At 57.5% G+C, this 20,359-nt stretch overlaps 1 protein-coding gene across 1 annotated transcript in view; it reads left to right on the top strand.

Moving 5' to 3' along the window:
- The window catches only part of RAB11FIP5 (RAB11 family interacting protein 5), a gene marked incomplete at both ends in the record, with an annotated part of 34,575 nt that extends 14,592 nt beyond the window's left edge, over window positions 1–19,983 (top strand). Inside the window, 6 exon segments of the mRNA XM_079721181.1 lie at window positions 5,932–6,372; window positions 6,491–7,180; window positions 13,758–13,942; window positions 13,945–15,742; window positions 19,315–19,504; window positions 19,780–19,983. Coding sequence (XP_079577307.1) covers window positions 5,932–6,372; window positions 6,491–7,180; window positions 13,758–13,942; window positions 13,945–15,742; window positions 19,315–19,504; window positions 19,780–19,983 — 3,508 coding nt within the window.
- Window positions 19,984–20,359: the final 376 nt, after the last annotated feature.

Consider the following 20,359-nt stretch of genomic DNA (forward strand, 5'->3'; position numbering starts at 1 on the left):
TGTGTGGAGGCTTAGGAAGGGGCACCATTATTTGGGTCTTAAGCCAAACTTTGCACTGATAATGTTACCGAACCGAACTCAGGTCTGCTTGCCTGATGCGTAGCAAAGCCGATCTACTGACACTGCGTTGTGGTGAAGGAAAGTACAGAGTTTATTTGCAGGCACCAAGCAAGGAGAATAGCCAGCTCATGCGCAAAAGACCTGAACTCCCTGATGGCTTTCAGGCAAGGATTTTTAAAGACTGTGCTAGGGGAGAGGGTCGTAGGATGCCTGATTAGATCATGGACCTTCTTCTTGTTAGTTGGTGGTGAGGTAACAGGATGATGTTTTGGGAATATCAGTCATCAACCTTCTGGTTCCAACCAGTCTGGGGTCTACATGCTTGTGGTCAGCAAGTCGTCACCATCCTCTACCAGGTTGGGGAGGGGTCTTAGTTTCTGCAGAACATCTCAAAGATAGGCATCAGATTGTTATCTACATCCCTTCTGGAGGAACTCCTGAAGTCTTGCGGCTCTGTTGTCCTAATCATTAACTACTTGAGTCTGCTCTTTGGAACTCAGGGAAGGCCTAGGAGACTAAAGCCTTTTTTTCTGCTACAAACAAGAAACAGGGGACACAGAGGGGCTTTTGTGTCCCAGAAGGCCCTGCAGAGTCCTGCTTGGTTTCAGCTTCTCTTTTTCTTTGATTCTCCTCAATCCTGAGGGGAACAGGGTCAGGACAAGGAAGGGAATAAAGTTTTGGATAGAGAGATTAATCATAAACTCAGCAGGTTAACTCAGTTTTAAGGGGACCAATTTCAATAAGAACGGGAGACAAGTCAGGTGTGTGCCTGGGCCTGTGGCTCTCAAGGGCCCAGCACCCCCAGAGTGACAGGAGCCACCCTTACATGTGTGTGTTTGACATCTGCTCTAGGTCTGCTTCTCAGAGTGTTGAGCTTTTTCAGTTAAACTATGTGGCAGCTGTTAGCTAGCCCAGCTCTGTTTACTGAGCGATGGGTGGAGTGCTGGGTATGGTGGGCCTGGGAGCCCCACTAGCAGGAATAACTAGGGCCATAATCTTGGTTAACAGGTGAGGCAACTACCTCCTCCCTTTATCCCCGCTTTGTCCTCTGCCCCCGCAGAGGGTGGGGGTGGGGCTGGTCCCGCAGGGTAGGAGGCTGAGGGCTCCTAAGCCCACACTGGGCCTGCTGAACTTTGTCAGGCAGAGGGAGCCTGGGGGAGGTCCGGCGGCTGAGCAAGGGCCCTTTTAGAGCTTTTCTGTGGCTTTGCATCAGCTGGGGGAGGCTTGACTGCTCTCAGACATGGTTTTAATGGCCTGGGGACAGGACAAAACCCCGAGGTTCCCTTAGTGACCTTTCAGGGCTCCATCCTCCTGGGATCGTGCCAGCCCTTTGAAGGAGGTTCTGGCCTTCATACGCCACCTCCTTGCCTCTTCGGGCCTCTGTGGTGTACCTTTTCCAGCCTCTGTCCTCTCAGGGTGTCCGGAGGCCCAACGTTTGCATTCAGCTTGATGACAAATGCTGTCCCTCGAAGGTTAAGAACGTGGGCTGGGAGTCAGGCATCTTCATGTTCTAGTTCCGACTGTATCACTTACTAGCTGTTTGACCTTGGGCAAGTCACAAACCTTCTCTGTAACTTAGTTTCCTCATCCACATAGTGGGGATAATGGATCTCGTCTCCTGGACTGTGTGGATAGTAAAAGAGGTACAGAGTTTGGCACACAGTGAGCATGCAGTAAGTCTAGCTCTGCTGATTCTCTAGCACCAGTCATTTGTCCCGCCTCTCAGGTGTGGTCCACAGGCCAGCAGCCCTGGCATCCCCTGGAAGCTAGGTAGAAATGGAGCCTCTCAGGCCCATCTGCACCCATTGCATCAGAATCTGCATTTTTACCAGACTCAGCGATCCTTTTGTACTTTGCAGTTTGAGAAGCGCGGTTGTATGTCACTCCTGAAGAGCAGCGTCTGTAGCGGCACATACCTCTTACATGCAAGGAATTTTCCCTTACTGCCGCTTTCCTGATGGAGCATGTCTTAGCTGCAGTCATACCTGGGACAAGCCCCAGATAATGATCATCTTTGTCAAAACCTGTTTCCTGAGCACACGCTTCCTGGGCTTTGGAGAGTTCAGGTGCTCAGACAGTGCAAGGGTTGAGGTGGGTGCCATGTAGGTGGAACAGTTCAGTACCTGCAGTGAAGGATGTGCAGGTTGTTGTTTTACATGCTGTAGGGGCCGAAGAATCTAGGCTTTGAGAGCTGAGTGGGTGTCTGGGAAATTGCACTGGGGCAGAATCACTGTCCTTCTTCCTGTCCTGGTGAGTGCTGTCTCAGAAGCAGCTTTGTGGAACAGAGGCCTTGTTCATTTTAGCACTCTTTATTCATAGAAAGTACTTATTGATGCCTGATCCTCCCCCACGTATGTGTTCCTTTGATAATTTGTCCCGGGTTGGGGGGAGGGGGGAGGGATGAGCGTTTCTAGGGTCAGTCCTCTCAGAAGAAGTGGGTTCAGTGGACTTTGGAAGGCAAGCCTTGGCTGGGCAGGGGAGAGACGCAGGTTTCTTCTGTGTAACAATTGAGTGTCCTTGATGATGCACCCAGGTGGGGGAAAGTTGGCCTCTGATCCATGAAGTTATGTAGAGCAGGCAGGGGACCGTCCTACTGTGGTTCTCACACTGGGTCTGGTGAATTCAGTCACCTGAGGAGGTACTCCCTTCCACCTTGAAATGTAGATTTCTAGGCCTGGCCCTTCTAATTCAGTAGGTGTTAGGTTGTATCTTAGTATGAATAGATAAAAAAGAAATCCCGCACTGATGCATGCAGGTTCGGGTGTCGCAGCTGTAGAGCTCTGAAGATGAGTCTGTCTCGTGAGCCACCATCTAGATATGTGCTGGGGCCGTGGTCAGATCCTAATTGGTTTTGGCCAGGTCTCAGCCACGGATGGGAGTGACAGGCCTTTGTCCACAAGCTGTTGGTTGTGTGGCCTTGCCATTGCCATCTCAGCCTGTCACACTTCTGGGAGAAGGCCTGCTGCTCCAAGTAGCTGGCAGGGTCCAATGAGTCCTGCCCCGGACTGATAGGGAGACAGATGGGGACAGTGACTGAGGGTCCAGAGGCAGGTCCCAGCCATTTTCAGCCTCACTCTGCTCTGGATGGGGGAATCTCAGAAAATGGTGAGCAAAGTCTTCCTTTCCCTCCTGGCCTCCCTGAAAAGCAAGTCCAGAGAAGAACCCCAAATTCCCTGGGGAAGAGCAGGAGAAGCAGAAGTGACCTTATGGGGAGGGGGTTGGGAAGGGCCGGGGACAAGGATCCTTTGGGCCGAGGACCTGAGCCTCAGCTGGGCTAGTAATGTAATGCATCCTCTTTCATCGAGGGGTCAGAGGGAGAGGCGGGGAGCCCATTCTGTCTCAGCCAACTGAGAGGATAAGATAGGAACGGGAATTTTCTTTTGTCTCTTTTTCCTATTACGACAGTAATATATGGCTCTTATAAAAAATTCAAACAGGACAAAAATAGGCAATGCAGGAAGTGATAGTTCCCTGCAACCTCACCCCGCAGAGATAACCACTGTTACTGCTGTGGTGTGTGGAGTGTGACCAGCTGGGGCTCAGGACCCCTGACCCTTATGCCCAAGTGAAGGATGTCTGTGCTTGCGGATTCCCGTCGCTCAGGGCTTGGTAGGTCTGTGGCTGGAGTCCATATACTTCTCTTTGCCCCACCTCCCAGAATCTTTCTGTGCTAAATGAGGCCTAGTCCAGGTTTGGGCAAGGTGACTTGGCCTTGAAAGAGTTAAAGGGTCAGGCCCAAAGTGGACGTTGGGGTGAGAAAGCAGGGGTGTGAGGATGTTGATGCTAGCTGCTTTGTCTTTCTATTAAATGTCTCCTCGTGCCCCCAGACACATCCTCACATGCATCCCGTCAGTCTGTCTCTCAGCTCTCTTCTCCGCTCCCTGCCCCTCCTGCCCTGTCTTTCCTCCCTGTGCCTGCTTATCACGAGAGCGGCAGGTAAACACCCACACGCCCTCTGAGCATAGCCCTCCGCCCTCCCTACTTGTGCCACCGTCTGTCCTGACCCAGCCTTACTGGGGGTGGTCTCTCAGGTTTGGGAGGGAAAACCAACAGCCCAGGGTCCCTTCACTCAGGCCATCCAGTGGTCCCCAAGCAGAGGCTGGGTGCATAGCCCGCAATGGGCACCCAAGAGGTTAGTCATGGTGGACTCTTCCAAAGGCATGCAATTGGAAGTGTCCCTGGGAAGACCTTTTCTTTTCTTTTCTTATTTTATTTTATTTTTTTTTTTAAAGTCACAGCATTTAAACCTACCACCACCACCAAGCCCTTGCAGTGACTTAATTCTGGACATTTGGATGTGCAGGGACTTTCATACAAAAGATCTCCCACTTAATGTCCGTGAGAAGCTCAAGGAGCTGGTGTTGCAGGGTGAGCGGATCTTAGGTGGGAGATGACCACCATAGCATGGGCTGAGGCGTGTGGGGTGTGGTACAGTGTGTAGTGTTTGTGTGTGGTGTGGTGTATGTATCCTCTGAGGGACTTGGAGCCCTCAGTGACCAATTTGACCACCTCCACCGGGCTTTATTCCACGTTCATGCTTGGTTGGCTGAGTCCAGAATTCTATGCTGGAAGCTTTTCCTTCAGAATTTTGAAGGCATGACTCCATATGGTACCCAGTGTCGCTAATGAGGACCTGATGCTATTCTAATTTGTGAATGTACAAACCTGTCTCCCCTCTTTGGAAACCTTTAGGGTCTCCTGAATGTACAAGCCTGGTGCTCCGAAACCTTGCAGTGATACCTGCTGGCTGGGTCTTTCCTTGTTCATTGTGCTGCATGCTTGTGGGCCCTTCTGTGCTGGTGCTCATGTCCTTCAGGAGAACTTTCTTGTATTGTTTCTTTCATGATCTCTTGCTCATTGTGTTCTCTGTGTGCTCACTGTGTCTTCTCTTTTTAATTAATAGAGTTTAGTTTTAGGTTTACAGAAAAACAAGTGGAAAGTACAGAGAGCTCCCGTATATATTCCCTCACACCCCCTCCTGCTCTAGTTTCCTCTATTATTAACCTCTTACATTAGTGTGGTACATTTGTTACGATTGATGAGCCAATAGCAATACATTATTATTAATTAGAGTCTCCTTCCTGGCTGCTTGTTCTTGGATAAGCTACTTCACCACAGAGCTTTGACCTCCTGATCTGTAAAATCCCAGGTTTGTTGTGAGGTGTAAATGGGAGGGAGATGAGAACCCCCGCATTCCTTTGTAACACACGGTAGATGCTTACAGATGAGTGAGCGCTCTTTGCCTTCCCTGGGTCTCTTGCTTAAGGCCCCTTTATGCCTTCTTGTCTGTTCCTCCAGCTTGCAGAGGTGTTCCTGGCGGGGTTTGGGGTGAGTAAATGAGCGGGTGAGGTATGTGTGTGTGTGTGTGTGTGTACATGCACTAGTGTTCCTGGCCTTGGGCCTCTGGGTGAGCTGTTCTTTCCTGGACTCACTGGTGGCTCAGAGCAGAGCTTAGGCTGGGACTAGCCAAAGGAGATGATGTAAACGGGAAAATGTGGGTAGGTGTGTCTGTACCTGGAGCCTGGAGTTGAAAGGGTTCCTCCCAGACCCGGCCTTGCTGCTCTGGGCCTCAGAGTTTCAGATGTCGGGGGCTGAGGCAGGGGAGGTCTCTGAGCTCCAGGGAAGGTGCGGGGGCAGGAGGGTCACTTGGCTGCCCTGCCTGGTGGTGCCGAAGAGCTTCCCCTACGCAGGATGTGGTTTCCTTCATCATGGAAAAGTTGTGGGTAGTTTCTTAGCTGTTCCTGGGGCCTGGAAGGTGGCAGGGCTTATGTGTCAGAGCAGAAGCCTGTGTGGGGAGGCTGTCCTGGCTCCCGAAGCAGAGGGGCTCTGAGAGGTACCTGTGACCAGAGCCCGGGCACCCCCTTCTCACAGGTGGTACAAGCTGCACTCGAAGGCAGGCAAGAAGGAGAAGGAGCGTGGAGAGATCCAGGTCACCATCCAGTTCACGCGCAACAACCTCAGCGCCAGCATGTTTGACCTGTCCGTGAAGGACAAGCCTCGGTCCCCCTTCAGTAAGATCAAGGACAAGATGAAGGGCAAGAAGAAGTTTGACCTGGAATCCGCCTCTGCCATCCTCCCGAGCAGCGCCCTGGAGGACCCCGAGCTGGGCAGCCTGAGCAAGATGGGCAAAGCCAAAGGCTTCTTCCTCCGCAACAAGCTGCGAAAGTCTTCCCTGACCCAGTCCAACACCTCGCTAGGCTCGGACAGCACCCTGTCCTCAGCCAGTGGGAGCCTGGCCTACCAGGGCCCCGGGGCCGAGCTCCTCACCCGCTCGCCCAGCCGCAGCAGCTGGCTGTCCTCCGAAGGGGGTGAGTGGGGGGGGGAGGGGGAGGGGAGGGGGAGGGGGGAGGGCGGGCTCTCCCCTCAAGTGTAGGGAAGGCCGGGCCGGGCAGCAGGCTTCTAACTCGGTGTGTGCTTCCTTTCCAGGCAGGGACTCTGCACAGTCCCCCAAGTTGCTTACCCATAAAAGGACCTACAGTGATGAGGCCAGCCAGGTGCGAGCCGCTCCTCCCCGGGCCCTCCTTGACCTTCAGGGCCACCTTGACGGGGCCTCCCGCTCCTCTCTCTGCGTCAACGGGAGCCACATTTACAGTGAGGAGCCCCAGGGGCCCCTGCGGCACCGCAGCTCCATCTCGGGCCCAGTTCCGCCCTCTGGCCCTCTGCACACTGTCTCCTCCCGGCCCTCTGAGGAGGGGCCGCGCTCTGCGGATGACACCTGGGGCAGAGGCAGCCGCCGCACCGGCAGCTCAGAGGCGGTGCCTGGACAGGAGGAGCTGAGCCCGCAGGTGCCGGCCGTCGGGGCCCACTGCTCTGGAGAGGAGGAGGGGGCCTGGCCCTCAGAGGGGAGGCCGGTGCAGGTCGCCACACCCATGGTGGCCTCCTCTGAGGCTGTGGCCGAGAAGGAGGGAGCCCGGAAGGAGGAGCGGAAGCCCCGGATGGGCCTTTTCCACCATCACCACCAGGGGCTGAGTCGGAGCGAGACGGGGCGCCGAGGCTCTCTGGGCGAGAAGGGCGTTGCCACTCTGGGGGCCTCCCCACACCACTCGTCCAGTGGGGAGGAAAAGGCCAGAAGTAGCTGGTTTGGCTTGAGAGAAGCCAAGGAACCAACTCAGAAACCCAGGTACGTCCTTGGCAAGACCGCCTTTGATCCCTGGGATGGATGCTGGGGTATTTGCTCCGAACCCCGGGGCAGGGAGGATGGGGCAGGATGGAACCCTTGGGCAGGCTGCTGGGGCTCTGGCTTTGCATGGTTGAGCGGGGAACCCTGTCTCCCTAAGCCGAGGCTTGTTGTCTGCACGTGGACGCAGGTGAGTTGAAGGGCACAGCGCTCTGGGGGTCCTGTGGGCCTCACTTCCTGAGTTGGCACACCCATCCCCTGCGGGAGGGGGAGGAATAGGACAAAAGCAGGAAAGGCCGCTTGTATGAATTCTTTGCTTCCCAACCTCTACCTTTTGCCCCCTGGCCTCAGGGTCACCAGGCTTTGGCAGGTAGAGAGGTGGGGACCGAGGACTCACCTCAGACTTCCCCCACCCTTTCTGAAGCTAGATGACTTCCCACCAGCTGTCCTAGCTGCCTCTGTGCTCTCTTCTCTCTGAGAGATGGGAGTTGAGTAATTGATGTGTCCACCCCCTCCCCTATACACTCACCCCCGGTTGCTCCCCGGCCTTGGCCAGAGGCTGTGGGCAGCTCCCCTGAAATCTGTGACCTACCCTGTGTCCTTAGAGACTCTTGGGGCTCTGGCCCTCTCTGGTGTCTCTTGGTCTTGGGGTATGGCAAGTGCTGATGGCGGCTGCTCTGTTTTGAATATGCTGAGTCCCACCTGGGAGAGGAATGCAGGAGTCCTTCAGCCTAGGCCTGGGACAGAGTCCCTAGCCCTCACCCTGACCTTCTGATCTCCTCCTAAGTTGGAGCCGGCAGGGGCTGCTTCACTGTCCAGCAGGGCCCAGGGAGGGGCTCCAGGCTTTGGCCAGGAGCGGGTGTCCCTCCCTGCCAAGGGCCCGGGGCCAGCCCTGGACAGGAGCATCTGTGACAACCCCAGCCAGTGTGGCAAGGGCGGCCGTTACTGTTCTCTCAGCAAGCCTGCCTGTCCCCATCAGTGGATATGTGGGCCGGAGGCGGGGTGGGAAGAGTGGGCGCAGTGGTAAAGGGCCAGGAGATAGGGCAGAGGGAGGGGCCCTAAACCTCTTCCCCAGCGGAGGGGAGAGGACTCCTGAAGTCCTGGTTCTTCTCTTTCCCTGTGAAATTCTGAGTTTGCTCAGAGGAGCAGGGAGAGAAATGCAGGGCCTTTCAGGTTTGAGCCCTGGCTGCCTGGCAGCTCTCCGTACAGCCTCATAGATGGGGGTGTGGGGTGGATCAGTCTCTGGGCCATGTCTCCCCTGCTTAGGAGCAACTTCGGTTCCCTGCTGCCCAGCCCTGCTCACCAGAGCCCAGGGGAACTGCTGGCTACCTGCAGCCTAGAGGAAGAAGGGGATGGGCCTTTCTCAGATGCCCAGGCTGAGCTGGTGGCCCTGTGACAACTCAGAGATTGTAGGTGGTGTGGTGGAGGGAGGGGCACAGACCATGGGCTCAGTGCTGTTGTCCATGGGATGTCTCTGGGCCTCTTCCAGGGTGGGATGGATGTGGGGGACATTTCTCTGTGCGGTTGTTTCTAGGCAAGTGCCAGGCTTTGGGCTCAGAGCTCTGCAGGCCATGACTGAGTGATGTTGCGGTTGCCATTGCTGGTGCTTACAGCCTCTGTTTTCCTTCTGTTTCTCCATGTCTCCTGATGGCCTTTCAGAGGCAAGAGAAGTTGGGTGATGGATGAACATAAGGAAGCTGAGGGTTTTGCCCTTCTCGTATTTGAATTCCGAGCTCGTCCTCTGCAGGTTGGAGGGCAGATGGGGCCTCCTGCCCTCCCTGGGACCCATTTGCTTACAGTGGCTGAAGGGGCAGGCTCTGTGCCCTTGCCCCCAGGCAGGGTGGGAGGGACAATTCTTGGGGTGCAGTGACCTGGCCTGCAGAGGTGTGAGACCTGGACATTGAGCCCTGTCAGCATCACGCTGGCCCTGTGTGCCTCGGAGGGAAGGGCTGGCCTGGAAGAAACCACCCTTGGTGCTTGCCCAGAGGTCTTGGGGCCTTTGAGGAGAGAATAAGAGGTGAACTGACTTGCGGCAGGAAGCCATAAGTTGGACACCTAGAACTGGAGTGACCGAATGTAGCTGCGAGACACCCAAGGGGATCCTGTCCACAGCTCCAGAGGTTTGGGTGCCTCTGCCCTGGGGCTACCATTGCAGATTGCTGGGTGTTCCTCACTAGGCAGGACAGCGGCGCCCTCTAGTGCTCCCACATGGCACTGAGGCCCCGTGCAGAGGCCAGAAGCAGTATGTGCTGTGCGCAGTATCCAGAGAAAAAACTGTTGCTCTTGGAGAAGGCAGCAGCTGGGAGAGGCCAGGAAGATGGTCCTCCTGTTCCTCCTGACCTGCCCCTCATCTGCCAGGTCCCATGACTGTTACACTAGCCCCCGCCAGCATGTGGGCGGGGCTCCGGGGTGTGGGTGGTCGAGGTCTGGGCCACAGAACTCATCCCTGCTCACCAGCCCTGCTGTGAGCCATTCACCCTGAGCTGCAGCACAGGTCACTTTAGTGTGTGTTTAGGACCATCAAGACCATGTGTGTTAAAACCACTAGTGCCAAAACGAATTGTCTTTGTGTCTGTCTCTTTCTGACCCTTTTAGGGTATGTATAAGCTTCCTGATAGCAGGTCGTCTCAAGCTCCCGTGTTCCCTCCCCTCACACTAACCGTAGAACTTTGGGCACAGTAGGAGATCAAGTGTTAGATACAGACATTTTTTAAAAGTGGGGGTAAGCATGGCCCAGCACAGAGGCAGGTGGATCGTGGTGGCCTTTAGCAGTCTCTGCATCTGCCCCAGCCCCTCACCAGGTGGTGAACAGTGAGGTCCTGATGAGCCTGGAGTGTGCGCTGGCTGCCGAGAGAGCTCGGGGTCTCAGCGGCGTTCTCAGTGGTGTAAATGCGTAACTGTGATGTGCGCCAGTGACTTAGAGTTAGTGTGGCCATAAATCCTGTTGGTGCCTGTTTTCCTGGCATAGTTAATAGTGCCCCTTTACTCTATTAAGAACATTCTGGTTTGGAAGATAAATTATACGGTCTCCCTACTTAGAGCATGCAAGGCCCCACTGTGTCACCTCACTGTGCCCAGATGAAGGGAGAGGATGTGTCCAGTCATGTTTCCTGGACATCGGGGCACATCTCAGACAGACACCAGGAGATGGAGCCTTAGGAGGGCTGGCTGAAGGCATTTTGGCTGGGGTGGGTATGCCTGAAAGGCTGGCTTTAGCCTTTTCAGAGAGTGCCTGTGGGAGAGTCTTTGCAGATCCACATGCCACCTCTGGGACCAATGCATGGAAATAACAAGGACACATAGCTCATCTCAGTCTAAGGAAGAGCTGTTCACCAGTGAAACCTGGCCCCTAGCTACAGAGGTGTCCTGGTGGTGTAGTGAGTTACCCAGCAACGGCTGTGTTTAAGAAGAAGGGGGGCTGTCGGAGGGAACAGGTGATTGCTGTATTAAGTGGCAGGTTCATCCAATTGCTCTAAGGTTCTTAAGCAACAGTAAGGCCCTGAAGTTTTATTCTGTCAGGTCAAAGGGGCAGAGACATTTGGACTTCTGATTTCTTTCCTCAACTTTTGGTCCTAAAAGAGAAGATAAGTCAGCATATGTTGTAGCCCCTGCTGCTTGGCGGGGGGACAGCAATGTGCTGGGCTAGCATGGTGGGTTCTGTCCTCTGAGCATACCCTGCAAAGATAACCACACATGGGAATGTGTCTCTGATCTGATCTGTGCCAGGTGGAATGGTAGGCAGGGGAATTTTTTTTTTTTTTTGGCCGCACCGCACAGCTTGTGGGATGGTAGTCCCCTGACCAGGGATTGAACCTGCGCCCTCAGCAGCGAAAGTGTGGAGCCCTAACCACTGGACTGCCAGGGAATTCCCGGGAGGGGACTTTTTAAAGTAAGAGCTTTCAGGACTTCCCTGGTGGCGCAGTGGTTGAGAGTCCGCCTGCCGATGCAGGGGACACGGGTTCGTGCCCCGGTCCAGGAAGATCCCACATGCCGCGGAGCGGCTGGGCCCGTGAGCCATGGCCGCTGAGCCTGCGCATCCGGAGCCTGTGCTCCGCAACGGGAGAGGCCACAACCGTGAGAGGCCCACACACCGCAAAAAAAAAAAAAAAAGTAAAGTAAGAGCTTTCAGAATGTGCGCCTAATGTTGAGCAAGGGTGAGGGAGGCATGGGGGCAGGGGGACGTGTTACTGGGTAGGAGGGATGGACAAGAGGCTCTCAGAGGTTGTGCTGGCTCTGGGGAGGCTGCCAGGCCTGGCACCTCGGGCACACCTTCCTCCAGGGAAAGCCCTTTGCTGGTTCCATACCAACGGGTTTGTGTGCACCTCTGGGTAGCCAGTGCGGGGAGGGTTGCCAGCCGAGCCTGGGGCTCCCAGCCCTTCCCCTGCCCTCTCCTGCCCTGTGGTTCTGACGGTCAGCCAGATTGCTGCAAGACTGTAAGAGTGAGTGGGGCCAGGCTGGGGCTGAGGGATGTAGAGCTAAGCTTGGTGCTATTTAATGTTGATGGAGCTGCTTCCGTCAGAGCCCTCTGTCCACTTGTCATACAGGGTACTGGGGAGAGACGGCTCACAGTCCCCCAGCCCTGTTCCTGGGGGCTGAGTCCTGCCGGCAGGGTTGGGCTGCGTCGGGAGTGGGTGCTCCAAGGGTGGGGGTGGGCTGAGGGCAGGGTCTTGACCCACATGGTGGTGGTACATTGCTCTCCTTGGTCCCCAAGGTAGACATATCTTGATGAAGGGAGAAAAGGGGCCTTTGGAGGTGTTGGGACTCTGGGCTCAGGATCCTCCCTCTTTCGGGGTCTTTACCATGCCTTGACCGCAGAGGCAGAGCTGTTCTGGGAAGCCCTGGTGGGGTGGGAGAGGACGGGACTTCCTATGCCCGCCCTGGCTGGGAGTTATTGTCGGGCAGAAACAGGATCAGGAGAGTCTCTGGAAGCTAGATTCTTAAGAGAAACCCAGGGGTGGGGACCTGGCTGTGTCTTGCCTGTGAGGCTGGGCTCATAGACTCCAGCCTGTCTGGGTAGCCCACCTGTGCTGCTGGTTGAACTGGACTCCTTCCCATTGCCTGCCCCCGGTGTCTGCGGATGAGCTGGTCCTGCCTCTGCCCAGCTCTGTGTGGGACCTGCTCCATCTGGCCCCTGGGTTCCCGGAAGAATCCTGGCTCCAGACCTCTGGGCCTCTTTCCATAGGTGCCCCTCCTACCCCAACCATCATTCCCCGTGGGCTGATTGGTGAGGCCTGGCTTCTGGGACCTCAGGGCTCGCCCCGAGCATTTCCCCGTGGGAAGAAGCAGCTTGAGTGGAGAAGATGGATGTGTAGGAGTTCTTCAGGATGTTTCCACCTGGGCTGGCAGGGGTCAAGGAATGGGGGTCTTGGGGCTTAGAGGGGGGGCTGAAGATGGGGGGTCAAATAGCAGGCAAATCCAGGCCACTGACAGGCCACTGAAGTCTGGGCTCAGCTGCAGGGAGCCGCAAACCATTGTCAGACTGCTGAAAGCAGGGGTGTTGGGTCCCCCTTTTCCCCTGCACTGTCTTTCTGGACTTCCGTCTGTGTCCTGGGGTTGTCCCGGGGAAGCCAAGAGCTCTAATTTTAGAGTCTCTTCCTTCCCATTCCCCTCAAGTCAGCTGCATGCTGTAGATAAGGTGCAAGTGCAGGACATGCTCCCTCCAAGAAGACCCTGGAGGGGACACCTGAAGGCCAGCACGTATCTTGGGGAGTGTGAGTGTGTGATCAAGGAGTGGGTGTCCCAGGGGGGCCAGGGATCTGTGGTGGGGACCCTGGGAGGCCCCTGGTGACATCCAGAGTTGCTGCTGCTGCCTCTGCTGCCACATCCCAGCCTCTGTCTCCCCAGCAGCATTGCTTCCAAGGCTGGCCCGTGGGTGCCCTTGGTGAGGGAGGCCGCCTGCCACGTGCCAGGCCAGGTGGATGCCTGACAGCAGACATCCTCAGCAGTGTCTTGTCCTCCTTGGCCGGTTGTGGTACCCCTCCCAGAAGCGAAAAGGCCACGTCCTCTCCAGCTGACACCTTGTCCTGCCTGTTAACAGCCCCATCATGACCTCCCATTTGTGCCAAGGGTTCAGGAGAACCCAGGCTGTCTCAGGAATCAGAATGTCGGGCACCGGCTGGGTTCTATTAGTGCTGGCTTCATCCAGCCAAATACCTGGGCCTTGCTTTTCTCTGGTCTCTTTATCCTGTCCCAGCCAGCTGGTATTTTCTTTCCTCTGTCTCAGTCCATAAAGGGATGCCAGGTGCTTTCTGATTGGTTCTTCAGGTGTCAGGCTGGCCTCGAGTAGTCGTCAGCATGGGGTAGTAGCTGGGATCCCTCCTGTAAAGTGGGGTTCTTGCTCCTCGGGGTTGGTGTGAGGACCAGACGAGCTCTGTCCACAATCGTCGTCCTTGGGTGACGCCTCATCACGTACACGTCGGGGTCCTCCCTCCGCCCCCTGGCCCACGTGCCCGAGCCCAGCCTAGGGAGCACTGTGGCACCTCTTCCCCAGGCACGTGGGGGGCAGGGGTGTGGTGTTCAGCAGGGGAGTCTCCAGTCTTGGCATTAACCAGGAGGCTCACGGTTTTGTCTCCCTCCACAGCCTGGACGTGTCTCCTCAGGTAGAATCTGGCCCAGCTGCTCTTCCTCACCACCTCCCCTGCTCCCCCTGTGCTCCGGCCCCCCCACTCCTGCTCCCACCCGCTGCTCCTATGCTAAGCACTAACCTTTTTGCAGCCACCTCCCCCGCTGCTGCCGCTGCTGCCGCTGACACCGCCATCCCTGAAGCCACCCATGGGGATTCTTGGGTCTTACCAACCCGTTCCTCTCCTCCCTGCAGAGCAACCCTTTCTTCGAGGAGCTCATAGCCGACATAGCACTAAACTCTCCTTCACCTGCTCCCTCTCTCCCCAGTGCCTCGAGGGCCAGCCCCACTCCCCTGGCCTCCCCTGGGAAATCCCCGCCTGAGTGGGACGACACCTTCAACATCTTTGCTGCCAGCAGGCTGCGTCCAGAGGCCAGGAGTGAGATCCTGGCCCCAGCAGGAGTGGGGCTGGAGGCGACTGGGCAGCAAGACCCAGGCCCTGGGGCCATGACAATGAAAGCAGCTGAGCCCCAGGGGGACCCTGGGGGAGGAGAAAGAGGTGGGAGCAGCGTGTGGCTGGAGCCCAGAGTTCCTCTGGACTTGGGACTGGACCATCAGAGCATGAGTGTGGTTGACCCGGGGCCCCTCGGGGCGGAAGGGGCCTGCCTGCCCTCCGTGTCAGCCCAGCTGCACCCGAGAGCCTCAGACTCCGAAGCAGACAGGGAGTTGCCAGCCCCAGGAGGGGAAGCAGGGCAGAGTCTGGCAGACAGCGCGACGTCTCTGTTTAGCTCCCCAGAAGTGATCAGTGTGTGGGAGAGGCTGCCTGGCCCAGACAGTGCCCCTGAGGGCCAGGACGAGGAGGCCTCCCGAGGTGGCAGCCAGCTTTTCCACGAGCTCGACACAGTCGACGATTCCTGGCCGTGGGATGTGGTCACCGTTTCTCCTGCAGCTGAGGCTTCCTCGCCAGTCCTACGGGGAGAGTCCGATGAGCCGCCCGCTCCCCAGATGCAGCCAGAGTCACCAGAACCTGTGAGCCCCAGGAGGAGTGAGGGGCTTCCCGCACTGGAGCCGGAGTCAGAGCCCGAACCTGAGTGGGTGTCGGACGAGGGGCTGCAGCCCAACACAGCACCGCCCAAGCCACCGCGTCTCCTCATACCCTCAGATTCCCAGGAGAAGGAGGCAGCGATGGAGGAAGAGAAGGAGAAAGCAGCAGGGGGGCTGAGTAGCAGGGGGTCAGAGATGGGAGGAGAAGATGTGTTCCCAAGTGCGTTGATTGCTGGTCCCCAGGCGGCCGAGGAGGAGGAGGAGGAGGGGGGCGAGAAGCCCGAGTCAGAGTCTGACAGCCGCTCTGGAGCCACGCCGGGTGGGCCAGGCCTGGAAGATCTAGCAGAGGATGCCAGCCCTCCTGCGTCTGGGCCCTGCCTGTCTCGGCCCACCAGCTGCCCTCAGGGTCCTGCCCCTACACCCTCAAAGACCTTGGCTGTTCAGACTCAGCAGATCTGGGGGGCTCCAGAGAGAGGAGAAGGCCCTGAGGCTCCTGAGGCCCGGAGCCAGGAACCAGTAGGAGAGGCATGTGGGTTCCTGTCAGGCAGCTCCCAACAGGCTGGCTTGTGGGTCTCGGAAGAGGATGCCTTGAACCCCTTCTTGCCTCAGGGGAGCCGAGATCCCCCCAGCCTCCCGTCCACATCCCTTCCAGGGTCCAGGGACCCTCCCGTCCACTGTGGTCCCGAAGAGCTGCCCACCCCCGCAGAGCCTGCCTTTCCGCGGCCTCCTCTCCCACCCCCGGCCAGCCGCCACCACGGGGGGCCCAGCCCTCCGTGCTCGCCCCTGCCTGGAGCCTGGCCCCTGACCTCTTCCTCCCCGGCCCCCGGCGAGCCAGCCTCCCCCACTGGGAGCTCCCCCCCTCCACTTGGGGAGGACCACGCTGCAGTCACCCCAGCCTCCCCGCTTGCGCTTCTGCCCTTGGAGACACGACCAGCTGAGGAGCCACAGCCCAGTGCCAGGTGAGCAGGCACCCAGCAACCAGTCTCTAGGAGGAAGGGGGGCACAGAGCAGCCCGAGGGCTGAGGTGTTCACATTCCAGCTTCAGCTCCTCCAGGGGTCGGTGAGGGGTTCCTTCACCCCAAGGCAGCACGGCGGAAGCTTTGGAGACGTGAGCCTTCTTCCGTGGTACTGGCTCTGAAGCTGCTTCCTCTTGGGACCTTGGACCAGCAGGTGTCCCCATAAGCGGGGGGTTTGGGGGATGATGATGATGAGGTGTAGGGGGTGAGGAATGAGGTGGGGAGAAGTGATATGGGCCAGCAGGGAAAGGGGGACGTGAGCTCGGGTTCTCAGCACAGGAGGGGCTGGTGCAGTGCAGCTTGTCAAATGGCGGCCCTTGGGGGAGCAGACTGTGGAAGGCAGAGAGCCAGAGGGGAGGGACCGGTCCTGAGGTCAGAGAGGAGAGCCAAGATACCTTTAGAGGACAAAAGAAAAGCTAAGATGCTCCCCACATACATGACCCTCAGAAAAATGGTTTTTTCCTGACCCCAGCAGGTGCCTCATGGGTTTGCATTTGTGCCTTTCGGGGGGTGTTCCCGACGTGCTTAGGACTGTGCTGAGTGGACAGTGGATGCCTGTGTGACTGTGGTCACTGTGGCATTGGTGTCTTTTGGAAGAATTATGAGGCCATGACCTCACCGGGTGGCTGGTGAGTGGTGACCAGAGCTGAGGCCCGGAGAGACAGGTCACTGTGGGGAATGGCGTATGACTTAGCCAGGGCAGCAAAGTCCAGAGGGAGTCTAGCACTTTAGGAGACCTGAGTGAAGAAGTGGGGTGCGGGGAGGGGCAGAGGGGCACAGGCTCCAGCACTGGCCTCTGGGAGGCCCCCAGCCCACCAACTCATACCTTTGGTCATCCAGATTCACCGAGTGTCGACTGTGTGACAGCCACTGAACAGAGATGAAAGACACGGTTCCCACTGTATTCCCAAGGAGTTCCCAATCCATAGGGGAAGACAAAAGTGAACCGGGGGCTTCCCTGGTGGCGCAGTGGTTGAGAGTCCGCCTGCCGATGCAGGGGACGAGGGTTCGAGCCCTGGTCTAGGATTCCCACATGCCACGGAGCAGCTGGCTCCGTGAGCCACAATTAGTGAGCCTAGGCGTCTGGAGCCTGTGCTCCACAGCAGCAGAGGCCACGATAGTGAGAGGCCCGCGCGCCACGATGAGGAGTGGCCCCCACTTGCCGCAGCTAGAGAAAGCCCTCACGCAGGAACGAAGAGCCAACACAGCCATAAATAAATTAAAAAAAAAAAAAAAAGTGAACCGGGGAAGGGAAACCCCAGGGGGCCAGTGCTGATAGGCGAAAAGTGGGTGGGAAGGAGTCTGGGCTGCTCCGACTGCTGTTCCAGTGGGAGGTGGTGATGCTAATCCCAGAGGTGAGAGAGAGAGGAGGTGGTTAGGGCTTCCTTGCTCTGATGACAGCATCCCCAGCTGGCCCTGCCACATTCCAGCACCACTTCTAATTATACTCACCACTTTCTGGAAGTTTTATTCTCCTCAGAGTTGGCGTCACGTCTGTACTTGGCATGTTCCTTCCATCATGACGTTGACGGGCCAAGTGGGGCTGTCCCCATTTATCAGATGAAGAACTGGAGTCCATGAGAGCTGCAGGGTCCAGGGTCCCTCAGATGTAGGGGGGGCAGTCAGACTGAGAGCCCAAGACTCCTGGCCCCCCATTCAGGGGGTTTTTATGCCGCACTGGTATTCCTGCCCTCCCTCGGCACAGCCCAAAGGTGGCATGAGAGCTGCCTTTACATCCTCACCCTTAATGGAAACTCCTAGATGGGCAGGAGGGGCTGGGACGTGTTCTTTTCCCTACCGTCTGCCCCCGCCTGGGCTCTCTGCCTCTCCTCCCGGGTTGTGACAACTGAACCCACAGCCCTGTCCTGAGTATCAGAGCTGGCTTCTCTGGGTCTGGGTGGGCCTCCCTTCAGTGGTGTTCGGGGGCCTTGGGATAAGCCGTTTTGCTTCCTCCTCCTGAATGGTCCCCATCCTCTGTGAAGTAAGTATAAATTTAGGAGGTCCCCTAGAGTCAGGTTAAGTTGATTTGGATGGAGGCTGATGCTTGCAGTTTGGGTACCCATGACAGGTACAGGGTGCTGGGGGATCCCAGAGGAGAGTCACCTTAGTCAGCCTGGGGGAATCAGGAATGTTTCCTGGAGGAAATGGACTTGCACAGCTTTGAAACATGAGTAGGCGTTAGCAGGCCAGCAGGCAGAGGGGCAGTGTTCCAGACAGCAGCAGCTTTTACAAGAACCTAAAGATGAGAGAGCACGTTTTCCTCTGGCTGGAGTGAATGAGAGAGGAGGGGGCCAGGAAGAAAGGGCAGGGGCCAGGATGTGTTAGAGATTGTGTTTTCTTACCTTGATAGGGAGCCACTGGGGAGGCGAGACCCTTATCCCACAGCAGAATGGAGGGGTGGTTGGAGGTGGGCAAGATGGCCCCGGAGGAGCTGATTTAGTTAGTTGGGTGTGGCTGGGAAAAGGAGAGGCGGGGATAGTGTGAGAGAAGGTGAGAAGGTAGCAGGGCTTGATGTTTGTCAGGGCTGAAGTGGGGGGGGGCGTTCCGAGGGGTTCCCGGGTTTCTGACTAGAGCCCTAAGAGGCTAATGGTGCCTGGCACTCACCGCGAGGGAGTGTAGGAAAGGGCAGGCAGGCTGGAGGGCAGTGTGGATGCCGCTGGAGCCAGCCTGCAACTGTCTGCCTAGGTCTAGCGCTCGGGTGAGGTCTGGGCTGGAGATGGAGATTAGAGGTGGAGGGGAGAGAACCCAGGGACAGACCCTCAGTTGAGCCTGGGAAGGATGTCAGGTGTCAGGAAACCAGACGGAGGTCTTGGGGAAAACCAGGGAGAAGGAGAGCCGTCCAAAGGAAAGGGTGAGTGAGCAGTCCAAGGGTCGGTTCTGCAGAGAGGTCAGTGAGGTGAGAACTGAGGGGTTGGTGGCCTCAGCAGGAACACTTGTGACGGGCCGGTGGGGGCCACTGTCCTAAAGGGTTGAGGAGTCAGCGAAAGGTGGGAACTTGTAGAGACAGAATGCGGTCCACATGCTCTGGAGAGGCTGGGTGAGAAGGAAGAAGAGGTGGGGATGACTGAGGGTGAGGGCTAGGCGAAGACAAGGTCAAGGGAGGGTTTCTCAGGCCTATGTAAATGCTGATGGCAAGCAACTGGTAGAGGTGGGCGAGTGACCAAGCACCCCCGTTTGCCCAGGTCTTCCTTGGCTTTAGCAGCACTGGAAGTCCCACATCCTAGGAACCCCCGGTCCTGGGAAAATTAGGAAGCTGGGAGGATTGATCGTCCCCCTAGAGGAACGTTACAGTAGAGAAGAGGAGGGAGGGGGGCCGGCTGGAGGGGGTGGCTCTGGCAAAGACTGGGATTAGGTACAGAGAAGTCTGCAGGACGGCCTCTGCTGCGACCCAGGGGAGGCGCGGGGGGGCAGCCGCCGCCAGGCGGTGAGACCTGCTGGCCCCACAAAGAAAGTGGCCCCCTTTTCCTTGTGCCACCCATCCCTCCTCACAACGCATCTCCTGTCTGTCTTCGCAGTCCCCACCCTGTGAAGCCCCTCAGTGCTGCCCCAGTGGAGGGCAGCCCTGACAGGAAGCAGCCCCGCTCCAGTCTGAGCACAGCCCTGAGCAGCGGGCTGGAGAAGCTCAAGACAGTCACCTCTGGCAGCATTCAGCCTGTGGCTCCGGCCCCCCAGGTTGGCCAGATTGTGGACGCCAAGAGGCTGAAGGTGAGGCCCAGCAGGGTGCCTGGGGCGTCAGAGCAGACGTGTGGTGCTGTGAAGAGATGTCAGGTGTCTCGAGATCAGGGGCCGGGTGCTGGGCAGGGTGGAGCAAGGAGCAGGCCTGACCCCCCTACACCAGAGCCTTGAAGCCAGTTAGACTGTCCCCGGCATTGGGACAGAGGCAGCTCCTAGGGCCTGTGTGGGGAAACTGGGGTGTTGGTGGGCGGGGGGGCGGGGGGGCCTGAGGCTGTCCTGCTCACTCTTACTCCCTCTGGCCTCAGGACTCCAGTGTGCTGGACCAGTCGGCCAAATACTACCACCTGACCCACGACGAGCTCATCGGTCTGCTCCTGCAGCGGGAGCGGGAGCTGAGCCAGCGGGACGAGCACGTGCAGGAGCTAGAGAGCTACATCGACCGGCTGCTGGTGCGGATCATGGAGACCTCGCCCACACTGCTGCAGATCCCCCCTGCTCCCCCCAAGTAGCCCTCTTCACCCCCATCCCCAGAGGCTTGGCGCAGACCCACTACCCAGCAGGGCTCGCGCCCTCCCTCCCTCCCTCCCTCCCTCCCGCTGAACTCTCACCTGGGTCTGGGTGCAGCCTGTCCTCTGTTGTCACCCCTTGTTCCCCCTCTCTCCTGCCTCAACTGGGGCTGCTGGCAGGGGAGCCCTTTGGACTCCCATTGGCGCCATCAAGTTCTGTGTACAACTTGTGCCTTTGGGAGCCCTGAGTCTTCTCCATCTGCCTATTTTCATACCCCTTAGCTTTGGGGGCTCCAGGGAATTGGAGCAAAGAATTTCACCCTCAAGAGGGAGCAGGGGTGAGCTGCAATGCGATGTGGTGGTATCTGGGACATACTTT

This window comes from Hyperoodon ampullatus, assembly GCF_949752795.1.
Source record: "Hyperoodon ampullatus genome assembly, chromosome: 15".
NCBI lineage: Eukaryota > Metazoa > Chordata > Mammalia > Artiodactyla > Ziphiidae > Hyperoodon > Hyperoodon ampullatus.